Below are 27,868 nucleotides of genomic sequence, written 5' to 3' on the forward strand. Positions count from 1 at the left end.
ATTTTTTTTTTTTCCCACCTGGAGCACTGCGTCCAGTTCTGGAGCCTCTACTACAAAAAAAAAAAAAAAAAAAAAAAAAAAAAAAAAAAAAAAGGAGGTGGTGGGATGTGTCCAGAGAAGGGCCAGGAGGATGATCGGAGGGCTGGAGCAGCTCTCCTATGGGGAGCGACTGAGAGAGTTGGGGTTAGTCTGGAGAAAACTCCGAAGAGACCTTCTTGAGCCTTCCACTATCTTAAATGAGCCTACAAGAAAGCTGGTGAGCGAGTTTTTAGGATGTCAGGTAGTGATAGGACTGGGGGGAATGGATTCGAACTAGAGGAGGGGAGATTGAGATTAGATGTGAGGAAGCAGCTCTTCACCATGAGGGTGGTGAGACACTGGAACAGGTTGCCCAGAGAGGTGGTGGAAGCCCCATCCCTGGAAGTGTTTAAGGCCAGGCTGGACAGGGCTCTGAGCAACCTGATCTGGTGGGAGGTGTCCCTGCCCATGGGAAGGGGATTGAACTACATGATCTTAAAGGTCACATCCAACTGTGAAAATTGTGATTCTATGGGGTTTTTTTTCAGCTGTAAAGTCTTCTCCTGTCAGAAAAGCAGCACAACCGAGGTGTCATTTCAAAGGCAGTAGCTGTTGGTAAAGGCTGAATGATGAGGGCAGATGCTCGGGTCCCAAGAATCATCCCAGCAAAGCTAAAACTCAGTTCTAGCTGGACAGATGTCACCGATGACAACATTTATACATTGAAATATCCTCCTGGTTCCCTTGCCATCAAAATTCTGGAAAGTAAACTAACCAACTTCTGTGACTTACTTCTTTGCTATTACTGATTTTTAACAGAACCAGTTGCTTCAATACAAGTTTTATGGCACATAAATATGCTTGTATTTAGCTTCATCCATCTTCCTTGTGAATTAAATCAGTGTTTAAGAAAAGTGTTGTTTCTTCTGCTGAATTAGGGGCTCTAAATCATCAACTACTTCCTACCTCAGTTTGTAGTTCCTGCTAATACCTCTCTAATTCAATTGTTAGCCATAGGATGGTGGCTTCTTATTTCCATCCTCAGTTGTTTCCTTCCGTACCTGTTCTGCAACAGTTATTTTCTGGAACTCTTTTCACATGTATTTTACAAGTAAGTGTATCTGCTCACCTCCAAGTGATACTGGAGTTGCAAAGCTGCTTCTCTCTGAGACAACCTAAAAAGGCAAAGCTGTGATGTTTAGGCTTTACAGAAAACATAAATGGCTTTTTCTCCAGAAAGCATCTGGTATCCCTTTACCTGCCTAAAGCATTATATAGTACAGAGGCAAGTTTCTGAAGCAGTGTCCAACAACTTTTCTGCTGCTGAAATGAGTCACAGCAGCAACTAGCTGTAAAGAAGTATCATTTCATTTTGAATAGCTGCTACTTGCAAAATAATCTTACAGCTGACAATAAGTGGAAGACCCATTTTCCAGCCATGAAGAAATTAAAAGCCCTAGCTGCTTTTGAAGAGACATTTCATAGTTACTGTAAATTACTGTATCATGCACTTTTTAAATGTTCTTATTTTGTAGTTCTGAAGTGACAGGACCCAGCTGGAAGACAAAAGAAATCTGAAATACCTGTGCTTTGTTAGTTTATTCCAGCATTAACTGAGGTGGGGTGTTTTTTGGTGTTTTTTTGTTTGTTTTTTAGAGGGTAATGTGCCTTTGATATCAGCTATTAATTGAAATAAGTAAAATGGGGGGGGGGAGGAAATCACTATTGGGGGAAAATCATGTAAGAGAACAAAAGAGACATGCAGAATAGAGTTTACATAACAGTGAAACAGCAAGAAGCAGAGGAAAAAAACCCCATCCCTGTTACAGATAAACACATCCCAAGTAGTCAACAGCCCATCCTTGAGACATGCCTGAAAGACAGATGAAAAAGATGGAAAGGGGTACTCCCCACAACTTACCTCGGTTATAGTCTTGACCAATAGGTAGAAAACACCAACAAACTTAATTAACTGTATTAATATCATTAATATCTTTATGTGCTATTACCATACTAAGAGACTCAACCATAGGCTAGAGGTACCCCTACTAACAAAGAGCACCTGCCCTTTGAGCACGTGTATTGAAATTTTTAAGTACTGCCACACTTCAGATGGAAGTGAGGAACTAGTTAACCAGTTATGTGTGTGAATGATAAAATATAATTAGCAGTAAAGTTATTTTCCATGTTTCTGAGTAGAGCATTTTGGGAAACTGAGCTTGCTTTCTGGAATACCACCCTGCTCCCTTCTCTGTGTAGAACTGAATATTAAGGCAAATATCTCAACTCTGAGTGTGGACTGGCTTCTTGCACACTGGGTGAATGACGCCACTTTTTGGGATAACATATTACAACTAAAAAGATACCTCCTGTTCAAAGCAGCAAAACAAAGTTTATCTTTTGCCATCCTGTTGTGCCCTTCAGTATCTAAGGCTCATAGATCTTTCTTTTATCAGTACAGTGTAAGACATCTGAAATACAGTAGCAAAATCCAGCAGCAGGCAGAACTCCTCGGGTGAAATCATATAAAACAGGAAATTGTTGAATATCAGTAGATTGCTTCTGGTAGTGAATATAGACTAGCAATTACAAAGCAAAATACCTTAAGAACCCCCAAAACCTAAACATGTTTTGCTAAAATATTTAGAAAAGCTTTACAATGAGTTGATGAGATGATGTGCTGTTACTGTGACAGGTGAAAATTTAAGAGTTTCTCCTGCTTTACTCTAGTCTTAACTATGAACAACTTGAATATTATTTTTGGGGTGAAGGCACACTTGACTGTAGTGCAGGTTTGGATTCAATAATATGGTGAACAGTAATGTCCCAAGTCTGTAGGGTGTGATAGAGCAGCTGACAGGTGATCAGAAGGTCAGAGCATCTCTTGCCAGGTGCAGAAGTTTCTTGGACTGTGGGCCAAACACATGCAAGTGAGCCAAAGAGAAAGCTGGCAACTCACTCCACAGCCTGGAGAGCTTGAGATGGTGCTGCCAGAAAGCTTTCAGGCAAAATGGTAGTAAAACTGAATGCCTTTACAGCATGAAAGGACTGGGGAGGAGAAAAGAAGGCAGGATTAAGAGAGGGATAGGGTAACCATCTGATTTAACTGATGCCTCTTTAGGGGCAAGAGAAAAGGACATAATGCAACAGTAAGCAACAATCTTAATGTTCCATACAAAGCAACGAGGCTGGATGGGTGGAATAGATGTGGAGAACCCCTATGGGAAGAAAAGTAATATGGCCAGGAACAAGTTACAACACTCAGCTGACAGATTGGTTCGGTAGGTATTCAAAAGGACTTCAAAATAAAAGAATCCTGTCCAAAAGCTCTTAGGTAATCAAAGCTACAATAGGACCAGAGGGTAGAATTCTCACGGGGACAGAGAGCTGATTAAAAGGCAGAAATCACAGGGCATGGAGTAAAAGATCAGTTTTCTCACCAGTGGGAGGTCAGCAGTAGAGCTGAAGAAGATTTGAGCTGGGGTCTATGCTCCTCAACAGTATTCTTAAAAAAAGAAGCACAGTGAGGTAAAAATTTGCTGGAAGTTAGTCAAGGTAATGAGAATGAGGAGTGACAGGTGAACCTGCTTATGCTGACTGACTGGGCACTGTCAAATTGTATCTAGTACAACTAAATAAGGCCTCAGTGTACACACTGGGGAAAAAAACAATAATCACAGTTTTTCTCGTGAGTAACTTGATTTAGCACTTGCTTCTTAGATCCTGGCACTGTAGTTGGCTTTTTAAATAATCATCTCATTAACAAAAAAGCAAGCTGTTATAACTAAGAGATAATAGCACACTATAATTTATTACAAGGATGCTGTAAATACCCAAGTTTTGAATCCAGTGAGGGGAATGGAACTGCTTGTAGAACCAGGAAAAAGCTTTGGGAAAGGGCAGATGTGATCCAGGTATCTGACACTTTACCTGTAAAGGAGTAACTGAATTGTCTAAAACTGTACAGGCTGTTTGAGATGTGACTAGGATGACTGTGGGGAGGGAAATCAACATGACAAGAGGTCACAAAAAGCTGAGTGGTTTGGATAACAGCAAAAGTCTTTCAGCTTCTGCAGCTGCTGCTGAGGCCAGACTCACAAAGATTGCACGCCTCGTTGCTCATCTCCAGCTGTGTGTTCTGGTCCCTCCAGCAGAGGTCAGGGAAGATAGCTGGCAGCAGCAGCTCAAGGCCACAGTCAAGTCTGAGAGTCTGAGCTTTTTTTTTTGCATGCTACACTAATGGATGCAGCGACTCCATCTACCGATAAAGCAGAGGAATTTGCACACTAGTCAATGCAAAAAGGTTCCAGGACAGTTCCTCTTCCCTCCTTCCTCTCCCTACTCCAGAAGGCAAAAGACTCAAACAAGATTCCTAACTTCATGTGAAACAAAAACACCAGACCCCACTCAGTTGTCAGACACCCACGGCATTCATCACAGCAGCCCAACTCACAACTGATATTAGAAATCTTCACAGTCACACCATTTACAATGCATCTGAATATTCTGTATCTTATTTTGAAGGAAAACAGCTGGACTGTAAAAAAATGCACATGACAAGTCATAAATGACATAATTCAAATAGTGCACGTTTATTCTGAACGGTATTTCTAAAGAGTTTGAGAAAAACAAAAACATGCTCCTGATGTACAACAAGGGCAATGATATAGATTAAAAATGGACCATCTTATTGTAAAGAATTTGCTCCCCCTGCAAATTAACTTGTAACATTGGGAGTACATCTGTAAACTGCATACCGCAAAACTCTGACCGAATTTCAACTCAGGAGACCAGGGGTGGTCTTAGCCAAATTAATCAGGAGGCAGTTGCAGATTCAAAAGAAACATCCAAGTCAGCAAACACTTTACAAAACACAGACTTTGTGCATAGCAGCTGACCCTGGATTACAACATGGGGGAGAATAAAAATTTGGGGGATCAAATTTTTACTAGACACAGGGCACCATCAAGAATTAACAAAATATCACATAAGTTGGTTTCCATTGTAACAGTATGTCCTATTTACTTGGCAGGTTTAACCATTAGCTGCATCATGTAAACTCAGCCCATTTCTGTATACACAAAATAAAATCTCTCCCTTTCCCCTCCCAAAAATGAGGGATACCTCTCCTGGATGATTCTTCTTCCCCTGTACCATGGCTTCCTCTAGCAGGAGTCTTTGTAGATACTATCTTCATACTTCAACTGATGTATAACAAAACCAGTTGCAGAGATTCAGGAATAACTTGTATATACACAATTTACACTCTAAAGCTTTTAGTTGCATACATTTTTCTTGCTAGATCTTCATCCAGAACAGGAGGTGCTGGTGGTTTTTTTTTCCCCACTGAAACTCCCAACTTTAAAAAAAAAAAAATCTAGTCGTTCATCAGTTGTTATTTCCAAGCTAAAAGGAGGTCCTGCTGCAACAACAAATAAACTAACTGAAATTCTCTACATTAAGCCCATATTTCACACAATTTCAGTGTCTCTGGGTTAACAGCACGCAGATGAAGCATTCCCCTCCCACACTAAACACAACTGATTTACTAATAAAATACAACTGTGTGTCATCCAGAACTACTGATCTTCACTTGCCCTTATCCATGTACAGGGAACACAGCTTTCTATGAGATTTAGATTAAACCTCGTATTCAAGATTCAACAACTGTTTTCCAGGATTAATTGCCTGGGAAAAGGAGTCTTAGATTTGTGGTTACTCTCTCTTCCACCTCCTACAAACATTTTTTTCAGAAGTTACAATGAGGCAGGTTTGCTGTGGAACAGGAGCTTTAAGAATTATTTTCAGGGATACATTCATAGAATGATGGCAGCCCAAAGCAAAGAGACAGAAACAGAAGTTAATCCAAATAAGTTCAGACATCAGACTTGTACTTTTAAACCTGAAGGAAAACTGTCTGTGAAACACACCAATTTGTGGAAGCCTACGACAACAGCAAATCCTAAGAGTTCATATCCCCACACCCATCTACCCAACCCAAACACTTACCACTTAGTTCTAGAAGAATGAAGAGCACTTTGCTTGGCACCAGAGGCAGCTATGGTCTGAGTTACAGCTGTGCTGCACAAACAACCTCAAATGCAATTCTCTCTCTCTCTCTCTCTCTCCCTCCACATACTCCTTGGTTTGGTCTACAGATGGCCAGGGAAACTATGTTGGCATCTGACAAGCTAATTGTGCTTCAGTACATCCCCTGCTAGAAAGATGATGGAACTGCCAACAGAACCAGTGTAAACAGGCCCTAGAAGTACTAAAATAACCTTTTTGTCAAAACTAGGCTGCCTCTGGCCAAGGAAACCGTTTGCATCTTTCTAGCCAGAGCATGCCACCAAGTGTTGCAAACACAGGTGCTCGGGCCATGCAGAGGGGCTTTTGCTGTTAAGAGACCTGCCCATCCCCGAGACTCAATTAGTGCAAGCCTAGCAAACAGAGTGGCTGTTTTCCAGCACAGGTCTGTCAAGATGCACTCCAACAAACACTACACACCTCTGGGAACAGAGGAGTAATTCTGGAGCAGCTTGTACAGTCACCCCTCAAGCATCAAAGACCACATAATGTGCGACGAGGGGTGCCGTCTCTTGCCTCACCACAGCCCCCATCTTGAAATCCTTGGTTACCAAGTCACCCTTGAATGACTGGACAGCACCTACTAACCAGATGTATGCTGCAATGTGCACCGTAGGTTGGAGGCTTTCAAAGTGGATGAATTCAAGATACAGATTTAAACTTCAAAATACGAGCAAGAAAGGAATGCAGTTCAACATCTACTTGGGGGGATGGGACAGGTTGGTGTTGTCTCAGCTCAGTGCACTTTCCCAGGTGCCTGGAGAAGAGTCCAAGCTCAAGTTGGTATTTGTATTGGCATACATAAAATTGCTGGCAACAGTGCATAGAAAGGAGCACTGATATTCACACAAACAAAGCATGAAAGGATGCAAAGCAGAGCTTAGTAGAGTTTACTGTAGCTTGAAGGTTACAGTACTAGGAAGAAGCCAGTCAGCCTATTTTCCAAAACCATAAAATGCTCTAATATATGCTGCTTTCTCCAGTGCTCCATGAACGCCCTCTCACAAGAGGAGAACTGCATTATTACCACTGAACAAGGAGAAAGGGGAAAAGTATCTGCAAAGGAGCAAACTGCGCAGTTCCTAACCACCTCCTCCCGAAGGAGCAAACACTGCAAGCCAAGCCGATCCCAAGCAAATCCAGGAGACCCCTGCAAAGCTATGCACTTAGTCAGATTCATATCTGTCTTCTCAGCCTTGCTGCCTGGTTTCCTCAACCCTTGCCTCATCTCAAATTTGTCACTACAAATTTAGTAGCTCTAACAAATTTACCTAGAGGCAGGTGCGTGCCTAATGGGATGAAAGTTGGTAAGATGGTCACAGTCACTTCTCCCATCCCAGCAACATGGAGAAAAATAACTCAATGAGTCCTACAGCATTTCACCCATTTTTAAAGCAAGGGTCTTGCCTCAGGATTTGTATTTTTCACAAGGTTGCCAGCACCAGATCTAGCTCTTACTCTGGCAGAAGTCTGCTGGGACTTGGGTAAATTAAATCAAGAAAAAACAAAGACCACTCTAACTCTCCTCTCAGTCAGTTAAGAAGTGTAGCACCAGCTTGGGTGAGGAGTATTTTAAAAAAAAAAAAAAAAAAAAAAAAGCATTCAAAAAGGTCAGCCCAGGCAGAGTGAAAAGGTATGGTAAAGTAGCCCACCCTTCTCAGCAGGGAAGATGGAGGATAAAGCCATACTCAAAAATATTGGGAAGAACTAAACATACTTTTTGAGGTGGCAGGGGGGGATTAAGAGGAAGAACAGGAAGTACTGAAGTAACATTCAAAGATTGGGGGGGAATAAAGTACCCTGTAGGTTATAAAAAACACATTAATGTAGGAGTCAAAGGACAAGATATTGCTTTTCCTTTTTTCCCCACATTGGATTTACATTCTGCTTACTGAAAGAGATAATTCTGAAGGAAACTTGTCATCAGGATAACCTGCTCAAGCCCTCCACACCTCAAACTTAAGAAATCTGCACAACTTTTCCCGCCCCAACAGAAAAACAAAAAAAAAAAAAAAAAAAGGAAAAAAAACCCCAAACCAAACCAAAACAGAAAGGAGAAATCAAAAGAAAACCAAACAGCCCCAAACATGATTGGACAATCCCTGGAAGAAACATTACATTTTGTTGGAGAGAGGTCAAGAAGAAAAAAAAAAATTAAGAGGATGATGAAGAGGTGGAGTTAAACAAAAAAAAATCTGAAAAAAAAAGAAAAAAGAGGCCTCTCTTTCCTTATTTGGCGACAAGCAAGTGCAAGAAAGTGTTCGTTGGGGGTTTGTTCAGTTGTCGGTCTTTTGCACATCTGCGTTCTGCCCAAGACAAGAGGCTTTGAGGTTTTTCTGCAGCACGTGAGCATCTGCGGGCTCTATCCTCTTGTAGTAGTTTTTCTTCGTCTCAATGATCTCAAAGCCAAACTTTCTGTAGAAGTCAATTGCAGACTCATTGCTGATCTGGACATGCCTGGGACAGAGAAGAGGACAGCAAGATGTCAGAACCTTCTGGGGTACGGTATTCTGCTTCCACACTCGGAACACTTAAAGACAAGGTAAGAATAATGATGTAAATTCAGGGCTGCAAATTTTTGTCTTTCCAAATCAATCCTAAGCTAACACACAGCTCCTGGGTGGCCTGTGGCAATCATTCTGAGAAGTGGCAAATGTTTCCCCTCAGTATAGAGCAGAACTCAGTAGAGTTCTTTTAAGGAACACAAATAGCACAGACACTCTGAAGCATTACTAATCAAATCAATTAAATTTTTATTAATCTGTAAATAACAGATATTTTGTGGAAATATATAACAAAGTTTCACCTTAGATCAAATTTTAACTTCTGTAGTGACATTTCTCAGGAGACCAAACCAGTTGTCTGTCTGAGTGATGATCTCTACATGCTGCCACAGAAAATCCGCAGCGCTGTTTGAAATTATTTTAACTCTTCATTGATAATTACCCCAGCTCTCTCCTCACAAAAAGCTATGGCAGAACCAAGAAGCCCTATGGACTTAAAGTCATTTCCCCTTTTATCAATTCCCTCAAAGTTTTACAGATCTTGTTAGCATATTCCAAGACTTATCAAGGCATCCAAAACAAACAGCCATCGGTTCTTCATCCTAAGTGACTAGGACATTTATTTGCATAAGTTCTGTCTAAAACAAAACAAATAAAAAGATGTTTGTCTCAGCAAAACACTCCCAGAATTCAGTGGACACCACAGAAGCTCATGCATCACTTTGTCATGACAACGTTCTGCATAAGCATAGAACCAAAGCAACTGTGGAAGTCAGAGCAGAATAAATTAAAAGAGCTTTTTGTTAAGCCAAATAAACACTGAGTAGCTGGAAAAGAACTTAATAATAGCAACAAATTTAGCCACCGATATCAAATAGGGTGCCAAGCTGCATAAAACGTTGAGATGTACAAGCAACAGACATAGTAGAAAAATCCATTAAGAACTTTGTTACGCCCAACTTTGGGGGCTATTTATTGTCATCCCAGAATCCTGGTCTGGGAAGTGGAAAGAAGGATTATGAAGGATTTGTTTTTTTTAATTAAAGCCAGCAAAGAGTTCCTTCACTGTGCACACAGTAACATGCAAAAGCAAAAAAACCCCAAAACCATACTGTGCCAAGCTGCAGGCATCTGAGAGAGAGTTCATTACCACTTCTAAGTCAGGAGAGCAGGAATACAAGCCAAAAGCAGCTTTAATCAGACTCCTCTTCAAAGCACCTGTTCCTCTTACAGAGGTGGCACAAAGCTACTACAGTAGAAGACCTGGAACACTTTGCACATCCTTGGCAAAGGTGGATTAAGCTTGAGGAGAAAGTTACTCCATTTATAGTGAATCACAGAATCAACTGAGTTGGAAGGGACCCAGCAGGATCATCAAGCCCAACTCCTGCCCCTGTGTGGGGCACCCCAAGAATCACACTATGTGCCTGAGAGCATCATCCAAATGCATCTTGAACTCAGGCAGGCTCAGTGCTGTGACCACTTCCCTGGGGATCTTGTTCCATCCCTCATCCACCCTCTGGGTGAAAAACCTTTTCCTTATTTCTAACCTAAACTTCCCCCAGCACATTTTCCTACCATTCCCTCAGGTCCCATCCTTGGTTGCCGGAGAAGAGGTCAGCACCTGCTCTTCCCCTTTTCCTAGTAAGCTACAGTGAATTCTCTCACAGTCTCCTCTTCTCCAGACTGTGGTACCAGTGTATTGAAACACTCCTCACTAAGTATCTTCAACTGTGCTGACAAGAGTTCAGCGTGCAGCTCTATGGCAGCATCAGTCCATCCAAACTGTGCATGCTGTGGGACTCTCCCTCCCAATGCACTGTGCTTGTACTGGTACAAGCAGGCAGTGATAGACAAGGAAGAAACTGGCTCAGAAGTGATCTGGCCAAAAACTGCAGCTGCTCACTTGGTATTCTCACAGGCACCAATGCACAGGAAGAAGCAGACGTGCAGACAGCAGTAAAGAGAAAGCAAAGCTTTGGCATGAATGATTTCAGACTATATCCATGGGGATCTATGAGGATGATGGTGCTCTTTGAAGAAGCCCTGTCCTTTACCCCAGTGCTTGCTCTTATGTCTGCACAGTGCTTATGCAAACATGAAGTTGATTTGGAAAAAAAAAAAAAAAACCAAACAAAAAACCAAAAAACTACCAAACCCCTCACACACACATATGCCTCTCCCCCCACCCCAAAACACACTAAAATAAAAAACACCACCCAGAAACAAAACCAAGAACAGCTTCCCCAGCTGGGTCAGGTCATTGACCTAGTTTAAAGTCTTGCTGCACAAAGAGCTGACCTGGCAGAGTTCAAGAATGGGAATAAGCAGTTGGGCCTTGCTGATAAATGTGAAGCTGGAGTGCCTGCAAGCACCTCTGATGTGGTGTTCTAACTTATACCACACTGTCATGAAAGATGGATAGCAAATGCATCAAAGCTGCATGCAAGACTTGCAGCATTTTCCATTTTGAGGATGAAACCGTATGGTTAAAAAAAAAAAAAAAAAAATCCCTTTTTTTAATCATACAGTGTAATTCTGCAGTAGAACATAATTTTGCAGAAAATTTACAGAAGCCCTTGCCTGCAGGTGGCAAGCTTTTTGTTTTCTCAGTATCATACAAAATGCCCCAGTTATGACCAGCTTTCTGGATAGTAGTTATAAGTAAGTTTTATGACTGCACTGAAATACATAATAAAAATGCTCTTGGGTCTCCCTCCCTTTGCTCCCACATATGGTTCTATCATCTCTCCAAAAATGCATGAGTAACTGATTTACTTACAGATAGATGTTGTCGAAAGTGCCATCTTTTTCACAGATGTTTAAGACATGATTCAACATTTTAGTTCCTGCCGAAAGGTAAAGAGATACTTAAGAAAACCAGAAGTGCACAATCAAGTCTGTATTTAGCTAATGGCTTTCTTGAGGAGAGGCAAATTAATTGTAGATAAGCTAAAATGACAGCTTGTGAGAAATTGGAAAGGCAAATAAGACATGGTACATAGGTATTTCACTATCTTCCTATCTGCTCACAAAATTTAATTGTTTCTTTGTATTAAAAAGCCCCAACAGACCAGAAGCATACATATAAATCAGATTATTAAATTACTAGCATCAGGGTCTCAAACTCACCTCAGAAGTTTTTCTATGTAGTTAAGATGTAGTAAACTAATTTAAAATAAAGTTATCTTTTCATTCCAGTTTGTCAAGCAAGCAGGTTACTCTAAGGTCTTGATTAATGTAGCCTGTGGATTTGCAACATGGAGAAAAGAACTAGATGCAGTATAGACAACCCTACATTTAGGAGAGTGAAGATAAACGGGTGAAGGAGTGCTGTGTTCTAATTATACATGACTTGCATACTGGCTGCATACCTCTTACAAATTATTTCATATCTCTGTGTAGCAGTTTTGCAATCTATAGAAGCCTTTTTACATCCCAGTATGATAATGCGAATAAGATTAAAATAATCTGAAATCCTGAAAATTCTACAAGGAGTCCATTTCTGAAAGGCAGGAAAGAAAGAGCACATCATAAACCATACTCTTTCCCCAGAGTCCCTTCAAAAGAAATCACTTTTAGAAAGCTGCAATCTGCAGAAGCAGAAAGCAATCTGGTTTCTTCAATGACTCAGATACACAAGAAAATTCTTACCTATTCCTAGCCTTCGGTAGGGTGCCAGGCATCCGAGTGTCATGATGTACAATCTCTTCTGGTTCTGGGAGTGATCTACTCTACAGCACACTGCTCCCACTGCAATATCATTGAAATAGGCTGCCAGGGAGGGAAACAAAGTGTTATCAGTCAAAGCCTCAAACTACATACAACTTCTTCATTTACACCCTGTATCCTTCCCTTCCTTCCCTCTTGTTAATTCTCCCATCACAATAAGATCAGATTGTGGCTAACAGTGGAGTGAAGTTGCTGGTGGTGATCTGACACAGCGGCTGGCTTGTTACAGTTCAGACCAACTAGCAATGACATGGGTGGTAAGCTGGCAGAGCACATCCCTCAAGTTCTCTGCTGTAACAGAAAACATGCTTATTCCCAGTAAAACAGAATCTATTCAGGACACAAACCCTCTGAGGCTGGGACTGTGGCTTTTTGAGGTTCACAAAACAGTTATTTTTCATTATGTAAAACAATAAATAGAAGGGTCTGCTATTCAAAACCATTATGGACAGCAACAACAAGCACTTCTGCCACCACAGCCCACAATTACTGGCAAGAACATTTGTACCTAATTTGGCTAGCTCGCCAACCTCCAGTACATCCTTGTAGAACTTGTCATTGTAGCTGACAGGAAAAATGACCTGGTTTAGCCTCTTCAGCTGCTTAATGTTGTGTGGCGTCACATCTCCCAGCTCGATCCGGCTACTGGAACAAATCAAAACATGCTTAACATCTGACACACTGCAAAACTTCTAAGGACACCAAAATTTAATTATTTTATTCACACTTAGAGAACTGCCCCACCTAATAAGCAGTTGAATACATATTTGAACTGCAGTGTTCAACCCATAAAATTAAGTCTTCTGTTGGTGGTCAATTTAACTCCCAACCCCAATTTCAGTTGGTATTACATCGTCAGAAGTTTCTCAAGATGCAATTAACACTGATATACCATAGTATACACGTGGTTGTATTGAGCAAGAGACAGAACACAGGAGTAGGAATATTAGCTTTAAGTTTATCCCACTAATTTCTGCACTGATGATCAAGATGACAAGGGAATTTAATTTTTTTTTTGAAAAAAAAGAAAAGATGGGAGGGACAGCAGAACAGAACAGAGACCCAGAAAATTAAGACCTTATCTGTACTTTAGACAGACCTAATTTTAACACCTATCAGCATAAAGCTTATGCTTAGAACAAGGCAAAGTCTGTATTAATAGACATAGTTCTCTAAAAAGCAACAATGCCATGGGCAGCAAACTCATACTAAGGTGGTTAATATGCAAGCATGCCACTGTCAAGGTGATATCTGCAACTATTATGATCATCACTCAAGTAATTCTTCCTGCTGGGAGCAGAATCACAACCTTCAAATACCGGTAACACACTAAATAATACTGAAAACAAATAGATCAAACTTCTCCCTTTTCTAACACTAACTTCCTGATAGAAATACTACATATCCAGAGGTAAGTTAAAAAACAATCAAAAAACACCAAACCCAAAACAAAAAAACAAAAACCCACCAAAACCCACTGTATTAGCTGTTCAAATTGGAACCCCAAACCAATTTCTTGGGTTCATGTGGACAGTTTTAACAAGGACTACAGGAAAAAAAAAAAAAAGCTACAGTAATAAAAATGTTTTCACAAATGTTCACTAGAATATGAAAGCCAGTGCAAAGCCAATGCATGTCAAGTTAGAAACACACACTTCCAGGTTTATCTCAGCCTTGTTTTACTGAACACATACACAGACAATCAGATTTTCTGCCCAAACATTGGTAAAGATACTGGTTGCCTTAAAAAAAAAAAAAGTAATTAAAATTCTGTTTTCAAAAAGGCAGCTTTCTAAGGTCTTTGTATGCCAGGCTTCAAAATTCATTCTAGTAAATATGCAGTAGCTGCTTTCCATCCCCATTGCCTCTTGTGCCTAGACAGCTTGTTTTTCCAAGTAGGTTGATGCCCAGGACACAGCCCAGATTAATTTAAATAATTTAAATAATCAGTGAAACAAAGATAATAACCACCAACTTTTTTCTTCAAGAACTGTACCAAACAATGTGGAGTATAATCTCTCCCTGTTTACCTGACCTTAATTAAACATAAAACCCCCTTAAATGATTAATACTCCAGATATCATACCAGTTTTAGTTGTTGCCACCAAACGACGGGTGGTAAATATATAACTGTTTCTAGACATTGTACTGCAGCCTGCAGAGCTATCAGAAAAAGCTACATGAATGAAGCCTTCAGCATTTACTTCAATAAATATAGCTTGACTTCACACTGACTTTCTGCTTTTCTTTTACAGCAAAGAACAGAGTCTTCAGTTCTGCACAGGTATCAAGGACCACTATTGACCACTCTCTGGTATGACAGATCAGACATCTCCCTAGCAAGCCCTACAGAAGCTAAAAAATGTGTAAGTAGGGCCTACATTTTAGAGAACCACCTAGGATTAACTAATGGACTATTGGTAATTTTGTAATTCACCATCAGATTAATATGTTCCAGTTACAACACAGAATGAATGGATGCCATTTACATACTGAACTTTGCTGACTCCCAAGCCACACACTGTGCAGAAACAGCCTGCATCATCTCATTTCTGTGAGTCCTACTGCCACCAGCTCTTTGTTTCTCAGCATTCTGCATCTTCTGGCTTACTTTTGCTCTAAATAGAAATTTCTAAATTGATGTTCATTTCCTTGTGTATCACCAATTGTGCAAGCCCCTATGATAATTATGGTCCAACATAAAGTACTGAGCTAGTAGGGATGATCTCCTCACACCACAGAATTATTTCCTTGATAAAGCAGCATGCCAAAGTTATTAGACTGTGGGGTGACTGTAATACTTGTTATATGCCCAGCTTAGAGAGTTGTTCAGCCTTCAGCCTAGAATGGCAGGGTTTCTTCTTCAGGCACACAGAAGACAAGTTCTGCCCTTTTCTAATCTCAGCCAGCAATGTTGCTACCTTTTCCACACAAACGGTAGGAATAAAACTGTGGCATGTGGGTTCCCAGGTGTTACTTGTGTCTGGGAGAGAGTTTTGCTGGAGTAGAGCACCTCAGTACTCTCATACTAGGAATGAAGAGAAGACCCAGCAGCTCTTTTGCTGCATTCTGCATCAGAGTGGAAACCAAAGGGAACATGTCTCACCTGCCCAGTTAGATCAGATTAGCTATAGAGTAGGTCAAGTAAGGAAAGAGGAAAAACCTCACATTTACGCTCTGTTCCTTGAAAGCCTAGGCCTCTTGTACAAAAGATCTAATACTATATTAACCTTGGTGATATTGTTTTTTTGTATCAGTAGATCTAAGCTTCAGTAGATCAGTAAGATGATCATGAACTCTTAAGAACTCTCAGTGAGGTCATTACAGAACAAGTTGTTCTTTATACTTGAGCAAAAATCTGACAGACTATTATCAGGTGGTGTGCTTCCTAATATTATTTTAAAATTTATTAGTTACCAATGAAGCAAGAAATCAGCCATTAGAAGATGGTAACTGCGGAACAATTGTCATGACAGACACTGCAACGAGACAAAGATCTATTGGCAGGAACAGCCAGAACAAGATGGATGAGAAGGAGACCATGGCGAGAAGATGGACCTTCACCAAGAAGATTGCAGACAGGGAATAAATAAATAAGTGCAGAAGCAGAGTCTAAGGCTGCTCATAACTGCTGAGCCAAGACATAACCTCTGAGACTGGCAGAAGGCCAGAGAAACAAGTTCCAGTAGTAGGTGGCTAAAAGGTGCTGTTGACAGATCTCCTATAGCCCTTGGGCTCCACCCCTATCTCTCATCACTTGCCACATTCATCGCTTCCTCCTGCCATTACCCACCGCCTGCCTCCTGTGCTGTTCCTCCTTGCTCAAGAGCTGCACCAGCACCAGTAATTTATCCTGAAGGATAATATGAAAAAGGTTTGAGAAACACTGAAGGAGGCATGAATCAATATGCTAAATATGTCTGCTTAAAACAGTACATACTCAAACCATAAAATATTTTCATGCATAGCACTACCTGATTAGATCAGCACCACATCTATTGCACACAAAAACATTTAGTTGGTAAACTGAGTGAGGACAAGGAAAGGGAAGACCCATATCGTGAGAGCTCATCACTTTGCCTGAGGACAGCACCACTGAAGTGCCACTATGGCCTTGCATAAAAATACAGAAGGCTGGCACTATTGCCAGAAGCAACAGCCTTGTTGTCCCCGAGCCACTTATTTCCATCCTTTTACTGGCACAGACATTTGCCCAACAATGCGGTGAACCAACCTCAATTAAAACTAACCTAGATTAAAAAAAAAAAAAAAAAAAAAAAAAAAGGTTTAGTTTTAACCTAACATCCCCCTGATTGAGTTCACCACACAACTGTTCCACTGTTCCACCAGCATAATAAAGAAAAAAAAATGCCAGAGGCAGAACTGGTTGGTTCTTGAGCAGAAGAACCAGCTTACACCAGTTTAAAGTGGAAGTACTGTGCAAGAGAAGCACAAGGATTGTTCAGCCTCTAGATGATTTTGTTCTACACCTTATAATTTACCAACATGCACTTTGAACCTAAAGACTTAAAACTACCCCAGCATCAAAAGATCCAATACAAAGCACCTGTAACAAAGGACACAAAATGATCACTCCTTTCTTTTCACTGGAGTAATCTAAATAGCTTTGGAGTTTTTTTTACTTGGGTTTTAAATAGCTATTTACAAGTAGACCTGCTTCTTCAAGTTACCTCTCAGACAAATCAGTAACTTAAGTTTACTATATTGCATAAGATCTGATTAGGCCAGTCCTGTGCATTCCTGCACAGTAGAAGCTGCACCAGAAATACCTATTCTCTGCTCTTGAAAAAAAAAATTTAAATCACGAGCTCAAACTAGAGTATGAGGTATGTGCCATGAGAATGTGTAAAGATCCTGAAGCAGCCAGAAGGAACACGCCCTTTCTTAACAGATTATTTTATTCTATTATTCCAATAATACCCCCAAAATACACACTTATTAGTGGCTTCCTGCATCTCAAACAGCACTCCATGAAGCATGCACCAGTCAGCTGTACTCATCTTAGGCATCAAAGTTTTTGGATCAAGTCAGCCACCCCATCCCAAGCAACTGCTTTTAATATGGAAGAATGAGGGACTATTGGCTCATCATGCTAGGCCTCTCCTTAACTATAATGCTCTAAAAATCCATACTCTTTCCTAGAGGAGTACCAGTCCTCTGAAGTCACTGGAACATCTTCCCCTGCAAAGCTGTTCCCAAGCTACCATTATTTTCAGCTAGGCTTTCTTCTGATTTTCATCCCATATACACTTAAATTCAACCCATATGCTGTATCTCGTGGATCATTAACTTGTGCAGTTATTGATGGGTACCAATATAACCTTATCCCACATCTTATCTAAGAGCTATCATGACGTCTTTATACTTGGATTTTTGTAATTAAAGACAGGCTCCAGTCCTCTTTTATGACTGGCTCTTAATTCTTGCTATTGTCATACTGTCTCTTCTTTCCATTCCCTCAGATTATAGTTAATTTTCCTCAAACATGTCTAGCCAAAATTGCTTACAGCACCCAAAATACTTACTATTGCCTTGTACAATGGTAGTAAGCTTTTTCCCATCTCTCCCAGAAACATTTTCCTGACATATCCTAAGACTGTATTTGCATTTCTCACAACTGCAACACACCATGACTTGGTTACCAAGGAAAAAACAGACTTCACTACAGAGGGGAATCAGGTTTCTGGTGCATAAGGTTCATAAAAAAGGCACTGCAATGCTGCCCAGTGCTTTAAAGAGTGGAAGTGAAGAGTGATCCACAAAATCCAAACGGAAGCAGGACTTCAGTGAGGTGACATGCAGCAGCTACTGAAACTGGATGCATGCCCACAACACCAGCATTAACCCTTCTACTCTCCCAGGCCAGTGCTGCTGGAGACTTCAAGCACTCGATAGGAAAAGCCTCACACTTTCCATAGGACAAAGTGCAACCCAGTTAGTCCTACTGCTGCTGCAGTCCTCTATCTGCAGCCTACTACAAGACCAGAATTTGAACATTTTTTTTCCCTACAATGTCTTAAACTCAGACTGGAAGTAATGCAGGCTAAATGACTCATTAGTGTTTGCTTATGCTGAGGCTGCCAGCCTTTTGCCTCTCAACCATACAGCAAGGGAAAACTGCTATCCAGAATGATTGCCCAAGATGAAGCCAATTTCCAGAGTTACAGTTCAAGAGGAAACAAATTCAGTCCCAGGGAACAGCAAGTGTTTAACACTAGTTTAGAACCACCATCAGGGAGAAGAAGGGGGGAATTCCGAGTGTCTTAATGCTGTAAGAATCTCAGCCTCATTCAACTTTAAATAGTGCAAGACTCTCCCCAGAGGGATGAGCCTGACTGAAACAGATCTCTGTGTAACTGATAGCTGGGCTCAGGCTTATTGAAGGCATCTGGCATGCTAAATTTAGCAGAGCTGGATCTGCAACTCTTAAAACTTACTGAGGTACTGTCAAACAGTCAGGAGATTGAGCACAGGGGAGAAAAGGGTCCTAACAAATTAGAGGACTTTAGAGAAGGTTTGTCACCTGCTAAGCAGCCAACTAGCTTTATTGCTTCTACTTTGGCTTCCAAGTCAAAGCAGGAGTCTAGACAGGATAATCCACTCATAAAACCAAACCAGAGCTATGAAAGCTACAGACCTGAAGGGTGTGGCTTTCCTTACATTCAACTCCAAAGCCAAAAGAGCCGCTCTAGCAATTTAGGTGAGGGGTTTTTTTTGTTGTTTTGTTTTGTGGGGTTTTTTTTTTTTTTGAAACAGATGAGCTGCCTTGCTAGGCACACAAGTTACTCTAGTTCTTGCGGGCAGACTGGTATGCTTTCAATTATCTAGAAGATCTGTGGGCTTTAAATCTACTCTGCTTCACTTGTCAAGAAACCAGAAGGATAACTACAACCATAGGATACAAAAAGTCTTACCAATTTGCTTCTGAACCTTCATGATCTTTAGCACACCGATTACCAAAAACATGTATTTGCATGACACCTGATACACTGCTGGAAGTTACCCTAGCTTTATACTGGATTGTAGAAGGGGAGAGTGATGTACAGAAGAATGATAAGAAATTCTAGAATCAGAATTAACAGAAGACTTCACTCAAAACTTGTGATTCAAATGGATCTCAGCATGAACAGGTTTCATTGGAATGGGATATAATTCCCCAAGACATACTTTAGACCCTCCTCACCTCTCTCCTTTATGATGAAATAAAATACAGAGGGCATTACGATTGAGGTTTCTTCATTATATTCAAACTAGAAAACAGAACCATTGTACAGAAGACTGGCCAGCCTTAGAAACATAGAATGCGATGGGTTTCAAAAGACCTTTAAAGGTCACCGAGTTCAACCCCCCCAACAGTGAGCAGGGATACATTTAACTCAAGCAGGTTGCTCAGAGCCCCATCAAGCCTGACCTTGAATGACTCCAGGGATGGAGCTCCACTGCCTCTCTGAACAACTTGTTCCAGTGTTTCACCACCCTCATAGTAAATAATTTCTTCCTAATATCCAATGTAAATCTATCCTGCTATAGTTTAAGACCAATGCCCCTTGTTCTACCACTATACACACTTGTAAAAAATGTTCCTCTTTCTTGTAGCTTTCTTGTAGATTCCCTTCAGGTACTGGAAGATTGGGATAAGGTCTCCTCACTCTCTCAGCCTTTCTTCATAGGAGAGGTGCTCCACCCCTCTCATTACCTTCGTGCCCCCCCTCTGGGCCCCCTCCAACAGGTTCATGTCGTTCCTTTGTTGAGAGCTCCAGAGCTGGACACAGTACCCCAGGTGAGACCTCACCAGAGCAGACAGGCAGAATTTCCTCTCTTGATCTGCTGGCCACGTTTCTTTTATTGCTGCCCAGGACACGACTGGCCCTGTGCTTCAAGTGCACATTGTGGGCTCGTGTCCAGCTTTTCATCCAACAGTACCCCTCAAGTCCCTTTCTGTGGGACTGCCCCCTATCACATCGCCCCCCAGCCTGTATTGATACTGGGAGTTTACCTGACCCAAGTGCAGGACCTTGCACTTGACCTTGTTGAACCGCATGAAATTCATGTGGTCTTTACATGGAAGAAGCCATAACAGCCTCATAACCTCCCCAGTAGAAACCTGTTCTTCAAGAGTTGTACTATACCTGAAATCTAGACTCACCTCTGATCTCAAAAAAAAAAAAAAAAAAAAAAAAAAAAGACAACCTAAAGAATGAAGCATCTCAGCTGATTAAGCAAGTGCAATTGTATACAAAGAGCAGGAATGCCCAGCTGGCATTATAAATAAATGTCATTGGTTTAGAACAGAAAAGCAGCCATACAGAAAAGTAGCCCGTAACCCTTTGCTGCTTCAGAGCACCTCACGAGGTAAAAGCTTATAAAGGATAATACAAAAGCTAATATAAAACATTTGCTTATCTCAGGTGCATCAAAGTTAGGTGAAAGAGGAAACAACTTGCCTGTGATCCTACAGCTGATAAAGAGCTGCCAGAAATCCTAACTCTCCATTGCTGGTCTAACCACTTCTCATCATTAGTCAAGTAAGTTCACCAGAACACTCAGATTTTGAACTATGACTGCAAAACAGAAATACCTTGCCAGTTTGAAACAACTTGGTTCAAAATTAGCTTTGTTTCTCCATTATCAATACCCTGAGACATCTTACAAGTTACTGCCCTTTCCATACCCTCAGTGCCCCAAGATATAACAATTATAACCCTTATTTGCCTCCCAGGAGATCACCAATCTTTACTAATTAATGCTCATGAAGTACCTGACAATTTTCAAGTGAGAGCAGAGGCTTACCTTCAAATTCAAAACCAGAAGTAATACTGGGTTCAAGAAGTGCCTTATTTACATAAATTTATACAGCTCAGTGGTACTTTTGCATCAGGTAATTGTAAAATTGACTAACAGGAGACAGATCTTCATCTGCCTCACAGAAACTATTTTTATAAATCACCGAAACACTCTTCTTCAAAAATACCTGTGTCCATTACATCAGCAAAGTTAAAAAGGCAGGTCATTAAGGGTCTCCTGCTTATACTTCAGAGATCAGTACTAGAGTTGTTGTTGAGATTTTTTTTAAGTGTTCAAATAATGCATTATACAAGGAACATCCTCTGAAAAATTAACAGAATGTGCTATCAGTTTTATGCACCTACCTTCAAATACTTCTAAGGCAACGATAATTGCAAACATCTAACTCATCAAGCACAAAAAGCTGTTTTTCTACCCTTGCCTTTTCCCAGTTTTGAATAAGAATCTACTGTTCTCAAATGAAAATTTGTGCTAAAGAGCTACTTATTAAAATCCAAACAAATATTATTTAATTGCAATTTTCAATATAATTTGTGACCTCTACTGAGAATAAAATCCAAGTGTCATGTAGAGAAAACTTTCACAAGCCTCACATTGCTGCCCTGGGTCTCACCTCATACTCAAGGGAATACAATGGACAGATGGTGGAAATGGGACGTTTTTTCAGGGATAGAGATTCTAGTCTGCTAAGGGCCGAAAAACACATGGAACCTGGAAAAGAATGAGGAGAGGGAGGAGGAAGGCTAGGTGAGCTCAGGAAGCACTTCATGCATCAAGATCTTACCATGCAGCATGGTAGTTTCAATTAATTAAAAAAGTAATTAAAAAATATTACTCTGCCCTCATGAAAATTAAAAATATTTTAATCTTACCTAGTGACAGCATTGTAGAAATAGTTCTGGCTCTGTTTTCTATAAAGCTTTGTTTCATTTCCTTCCCGTAATGAGTTAATTTGATATGCTTTTACACGAATACAGTTACCCTATTTCAATGCTGCACACCTCCACTCTCAGGTCCTCAAGGCCAACTCTCCATATAAGCAGCAATTCTTTTGTGCTCACACTGCTCCTCTTTCCCCACTCCCTATGCTTCTTCCCCTCAAATCTCTCCTGACAAACTTTTGCTGCTCTCACATAGGTCACTTCTTCCCTTCCCTTCTCTCAGTAGAAAACTGAAAGCAATCCTGACATTGTCTGCCTCACAGCAGAAGTGATGCCAGGAGGTACTGTACTTCTTCTCTCTTATTGATTCCCAAAGAAAGATCTAACTTCTTTGTTCCTTTCCTCCTCCAGGTAAGAAAATCTAGTGCCTTCTCAGACTACTGGTCTGAACACTTCTAGCACTTGCCAAATGGGCAGGGGTCTTCAAACTCTGAATTGTTTCTACTTAGATAAAAATTTTTCTGGCTCAACCATCACCCATTATTCCCCATTTTAGAAGAGATTTAGTGTGGCAAAGGAGTATGCATCGCTTCTCTTGCACTCAGGAGATGGCAGCAGAGTCTGTGGCATTTGTTGATTAACTCAAGATATGAGATTTTTCACAGCAATGTAGATTGCTATATTTTTTCCCTAATGTAGCAAGCCAACCTGTACACTGTAAGACACATATGCCTATAGAAAGAACTCAATGGTCAAACATCACTCAAAAGCTAAGACCGAGTTCTAAAATGTTTCAATAAAATGGCTACTTTCCTATCCTTCCTACCCTTCCTAGTTCATGGAATGTCTAAATCTGGTTATGGAATTAAACTCAAAAGTGGTAAGGGTTATAGATCAGGCTAAAACACCTATAATAAACGACAATGAGTTTTTATAAACTAATTTAGAAGGTATTAAACCCCCTTGTAAGCATGCATATAAGGCAAGGTCTAAATTCACCATTCATCAAACTAAAAGCAGAAAGTATAGCTCATGCTCTGGCATTTCTAGGTTCAAAAAAATCCTAAAACCAAACAATGATTTTCAGGCTCAATTACCTTTTTGTCCTGCCTCCAGTATATATGACAAGTCAGCAGTTTTCTCATAAACTTGGAACTTCCTCCCATATGCGTTAAGCTCAGCACTGTGCCTTGCGGATGGAAACAGCAGTTCTGCACGAACTCTGTAATACTAACTCAGAAGAGGAAAAAAAAAAACAAACCAAAACACACCTCCCTGTTTTAGTGAGAACCACAGCTTCAGGACCTTGAAGGGTTTACTCTGTAAATCCAGACAAAACAAGCGGAGATTACCAGAGTATACCCATAACAATTCACCATACTTTAAATATTCCATTGTTCTGTTATGCTCAGTATTCCCCAACTGTACTGCCTCTTCTACAGAGGTAGCTAGAACAGCACTGGCTTGCAAAGCCTTAGGGTTATGAAGTTTTCTGTGGCAGCAGGTACCTGTTGGGTAGCATCTAGTCTGAAGAGCTCTGCCCCAGCCTGTAAGGACTCCTGGAAACTGCAGAGCGTAGGACTTAATTGCCACATGTACAAATTCAGAGACAGCCTCCTCTGGGGACTTCTACAGAAAAGCATCACACTTTTTACTTTCTAATACAGTGTACAACACATGGCACTCTGTTCTCTGTTTCAATCAGTTTTTCATCCCATGGCTCTCATCCCGTGCTGCCACGTGACAATCCCACCAGTGTTTCCCATCGAAACGGGAGAGGGGTTTGGTCAATGTGATTAAAAAAATCCCCACATATGCACAAGCACCAGACCCTGCTCACTGCCTGGAACGTGCACTACATGTTCCACACACGAGCTGACACTCCCGGTCACGTAGCAGGTACGAGCGTACAATGAAGCACGCACGCCCTGCATTACATCCCTTGTGTAATGTGGTTTTTAGGTAAGGGCAGCAGGGAAAGGCTGGATGACTTATTCTCACAGGTTTCTTCTGTGCTGAAACAGGTCAGGAAAGAACCCTTACTGTAAGACATCAAGCGGCCAGCAAACACTCAAAAACAAGTGCAAGATTTTCCGTTTTCTTTCCTTAACATCAGTAGCCTAACAACTGTTAAGAAAAATGCAAAAACACTGAGCATCAGCTGAACCAACACTGCAAAAGCAGTGAGGTGCAGGGAGCATTATTTGCATCTGCTCTACAAAAACAGGCAAACAGCTACATTCAGAGGAATCCCAGTCCCTCTCACTGAGCCTTGGGCAAATCCAGTTCTAAAATGCATTTTCAAATTCCAGAAACCGGTAACAGCAACATTTAGGAATACAATAAATGAAAAAAAAAATATCTAGTGTATTGTGAAGTTCACTAACAGAACAGTGAACTGCCTCAGCTTTTGGACTCACATTTAAAAAGACAGGAAAACATTCTCAGAAAATGAAGATAAAGTGAGGATAAAGCTAAGTATCACAAAAGCAGGTGGAAAGTAATAGCAATTACATGTGAAGAAACTGGTGTTTAACACATCAGGTATGAGAAAATAAATAAAATTACAAGCAGAAAAAAAAAAAAACCAAACAACTTTCACTCTGAAGCTTGAGGTATTCTGCAAAAAAAGTCACCTAATCTCAAATACCCTGATGACAGAGACACTATAACTCCCTATGCATTATTAACACATTGCTATGTGCTATTTGAATTCAGACAACTAAGGAAGAAAGCCACAAGCAGCACACAATCTGGTTTTGATCCTAAGTCTCAAAACATCAGTGAAGATGCTAGTTTCTTTTTTAATTCGTTCTCTGCCGAAGTAGACTGTTCATAATTACAGATGATTTTATGGGTCCTAGTGCTCACAAAATCATCTCTGCACTTTGTGGTGCAGTTTACTATACAATGACTACACTCCCAGAAAAAGTACTCTCAGATGGAGTCAGTTTGTTCAAAAGAACTGATTCACAGTTTTGGATTCCATACTGAAGACAGATCAGACACCTTCAAACACCACATTTGTTTCTGTATGTTGGGAGCTGAAGTTTAGATCTATTTTTGGATCTATCTTTTGACAGTACTTGTTTTTTTTAGGGATCTTCTCTTATCTTTGGACATTGACTAACAATCCAGTTTTGTTCCAGAATACCACTATGTAGCATAATATATGCCTTCTGAAATCTTTGCCTAGTTCTTTGATTCTCTCATTGTATTTAAATTGGGTTATTTTTCAATTTGAGTTCTATTGGCCTATATTGGCCTCAATCTGAATTTTTAGAGAACACCTGGATTCAATATGAAGACATTATTTTGCACAAAAACTTGCTGTGTGGTGTTTTGACAAGACAAGAACCTGCAAGTCTTCAAAGAGATGAGTACCAGAAAAAGAAAAAAAGAGAAATACACAAGCACAGAACCTGAAGAGATCAGTTCAGAAGTTAAATCAGTGGATAAAGTTGCCTGTAAGTGGAAATACATGAATAGAAATAAAATCTGGTTCTCTGGAGGCATTGAGAGGGGTATGTGAATTTTTTTCTCCATAGGTCTTTGCTTAAAAAAAGGAAAAAGTTACAGAAAGTAAAAAGCTCCCTAAAATGAGAACCCATGAGCACTGCAAGCAAAGCAAGGGCTTAACCCTTTGGAGAGTGCCACAGCACAGCAGACAGCCCTGGCTGTGACTTGCCAGGAGACCTCCACAGCTCTGGCCTGACAATCCAGGGAAGCTTACCACCTCATGCATCCAGGGCACAGGAACCACATCCCTCAGCTCATGAGTGGCATATGGCAAGAGCAGGGCTAAGCTGAAGAAAATAGCAGAACAGTCAACAGAACAGAAGAGGAAACCCAGTTTTGGCAGAAGCACTGCTGAACAAATGACCAAGTCATCTGCCACTCTGTCTTGGCTGATCACTGCTGTTGCTCTCCCTGCAAGATCTGTCACCTTCCTTGTAAGATGAGTAAGAGGGAGGATGCGCTGTTTCATCTAAGGTGGTACAGGAAAATAAGAGATATCCCCAACACACCTATTTAATGTCAGCTGAAAGTCAGCTGATTTGCAATCATAGCTGAACCTCTTACTACAGATACCTGCCAGCCCCCTCAAAGTGTCTGCAGCTGTGGAACAGCTAAGGATCTGTCATCAAGCAGTCCTGTGGTGTGACCTCACCCCAACTGCTAATAAGCTAAACCCCTTACCATCTCTTAGTAAAAGCTTAAGTGCTTCAGCTCCCATTCACCATGCCTTAAGCTGCCAAACTGGAATAATAATACCCAGCATTGCATAACACCAGTTTCAAGGGGACTGGTGTAATGCTCCTCTGAGAAACAGCTGTGGAAAACTTCTTTGGGCCTGTGAAGAACCGAAAGCAATGAGGATCAGGTCTTGTGGAGCACAGGTGATGCCAAAATCGATAAACTTCAAGTGATTTAACCAACACTGAAAAACCTGTCCCAAAGCGACCCGTGCAAGGTCAGGCAGGTCACCTGCCACCAAAGCAGAGCTGTGACTGTAAAGGCCTCCGAGTCTCCTGACCAGCCTCAGCACCTCGCTGCCTCCACCGCGCAGGAAGTCAAGTGGTTCGGCTGACCACATCTGTCAGGCTTTCAATAGCCACCAAGGGGTGCAGCCAGGCCCAAAGCAGCGTGCTTACAGAAAGCGGCACAAAACACGGATTGATTTCATCCATCCATGCATCCACGCTGTGCAGCCTCCACGCAGAGAAACACTTAAGAGACTTGAACGCACAGAAAGGCTCAGAGGATGTCACAAACAATAGCGCTGCAAAACCACTCGTCCGAGGACGGCAGCTTGATTCGCACGGACCCAACAGCGCTCCTTCGCTGCCGCCAAACAAGCACTAAAGACCAAGAACCCGCATCCTCCCCTGCTGCCGACTGCTTTCTCCCTTCCTCTTACGGACGGAGAGACAAGAGCCCGCCGGCCGAAGTCGCTCCAGGGCCACAACAAGCTGCTGCGTCTCGCCGGCACCGCGGGGCAGGGCTGAGCACGGAGAGTTTTCGCTCCGGCAGCAGAGTAAATTTTCAGGGCGAGAGGAGCTCCCGCAGGAACTCCTGCTCAGCTGCAGGGGCACCACCGAGCAGCGGAGAGACCGCCGGGGTTTCCTCCCCTGAAAGGGGCTCCCCCGACACCAGACCCCAGCGGTGACCCCCGCAGCCGCTCTCTGAAAGAGCGGGAGAGACCCAGCGAGCCCTCCCCCGCACCCCGCCAGCCCTAAGGCGACGGGCGGCAGCGCTCGGGCCCCTCCGCCTCCCGCCGAGGCGCGGCGCCGCCCGCCCGCCCGCCCGCCCCGCGCTCAGCCCGCCGCGCCTGGGCCGCGCCGCCCGGGGCCGTCCCGCTCCACTCCGCTGTTCACACCTCCCGAAGAGAGCGAAGCGGCGAGGCCGATGAGGGCACGGACGGGCGCCGCTGCCCTGTCACGGCCGGGTCGGGCCGAACCGAACCCGCCTAGGTCCGCACTCACCCCTTCATGGTGCGGCCGCGGCCTGGCCGCCGGCGGCGTCCGCGTTAGCTGCGTGCAGGGCTCAGCGGTGCGGGTGCGGCTCCGGCCTCCCCTTCCTCGGCCCAGGCAGCGTAAGCGGTTCGGCCTCCTCCTCCCGCTCCCGCGGCCGCTCCACATGGGCCTCCGCCCGCCAGCCCCGCCCCCGTGACCCCTCACCTCACGCCGCGCGCGCCCCCGCCCGCCGCCTCGCCGGCATGACCCCCCGCTTCACTTCGCTTCGGTTTTCCCCCACCCCCACACTCCCTCCTCCCCCTCCTCCTCCCCCTGATTCCCTCCTTCCCACCCCTCTCCCGCC

The 27,868-nt window shown here is 42.1% G+C and overlaps 1 protein-coding gene and 1 long non-coding RNA gene across 7 annotated transcripts; one reads left to right on the plus strand and one right to left on the minus strand.

Annotated features, from left to right (window-relative positions):
- Positions 1-1,016: 1,016 nt before the first annotated feature.
- On the plus strand, positions 1,017-7,792 carry LOC139804116 (uncharacterized). Its single transcript, XR_011729277.1, has 2 exons — positions 1,017-1,264; positions 1,554-7,792. It is a non-coding gene; the product is annotated as an uncharacterized lncRNA (long non-coding RNA).
- On the minus strand, positions 4,587-27,728 carry NAA50 (N-alpha-acetyltransferase 50, NatE catalytic subunit). 6 transcript variants are annotated; one of them, XM_071760935.1, is made up of 7 exons: positions 27,535-27,728; positions 23,146-23,368; positions 21,781-21,878; positions 12,850-12,983; positions 12,264-12,383; positions 11,392-11,458; positions 4,587-8,562 (listed from the first exon to the last, which is right to left on the minus strand). In XM_071760935.1, exons 3-7 carry the CDS (start codon positions 21,783-21,785, stop codon positions 8,382-8,384), a joined length of 507 nt encoding a protein of 168 aa, XP_071617036.1. In that variant the 5' UTR covers positions 21,786-21,878; positions 23,146-23,368; positions 27,535-27,728; the 3' UTR covers positions 4,587-8,381. The 6 variants fall into 6 exon arrangements, with proteins under 6 accessions (XP_071617036.1, XP_071617016.1, XP_071617044.1 ...); XM_071760915.1 differs by having other exon boundaries at positions 12,850-12,986; XM_071760943.1 differs by lacking the exon at positions 23,146-23,368.
- Positions 27,729-27,868: the final 140 nt, after the last annotated feature.

The sequence above is a fragment of the Heliangelus exortis genome, chromosome 1, assembly GCF_036169615.1.
Source record: "Heliangelus exortis chromosome 1, bHelExo1.hap1, whole genome shotgun sequence".
Classification (NCBI taxonomy): domain Eukaryota; kingdom Metazoa; phylum Chordata; class Aves; order Apodiformes; family Trochilidae; genus Heliangelus; species Heliangelus exortis.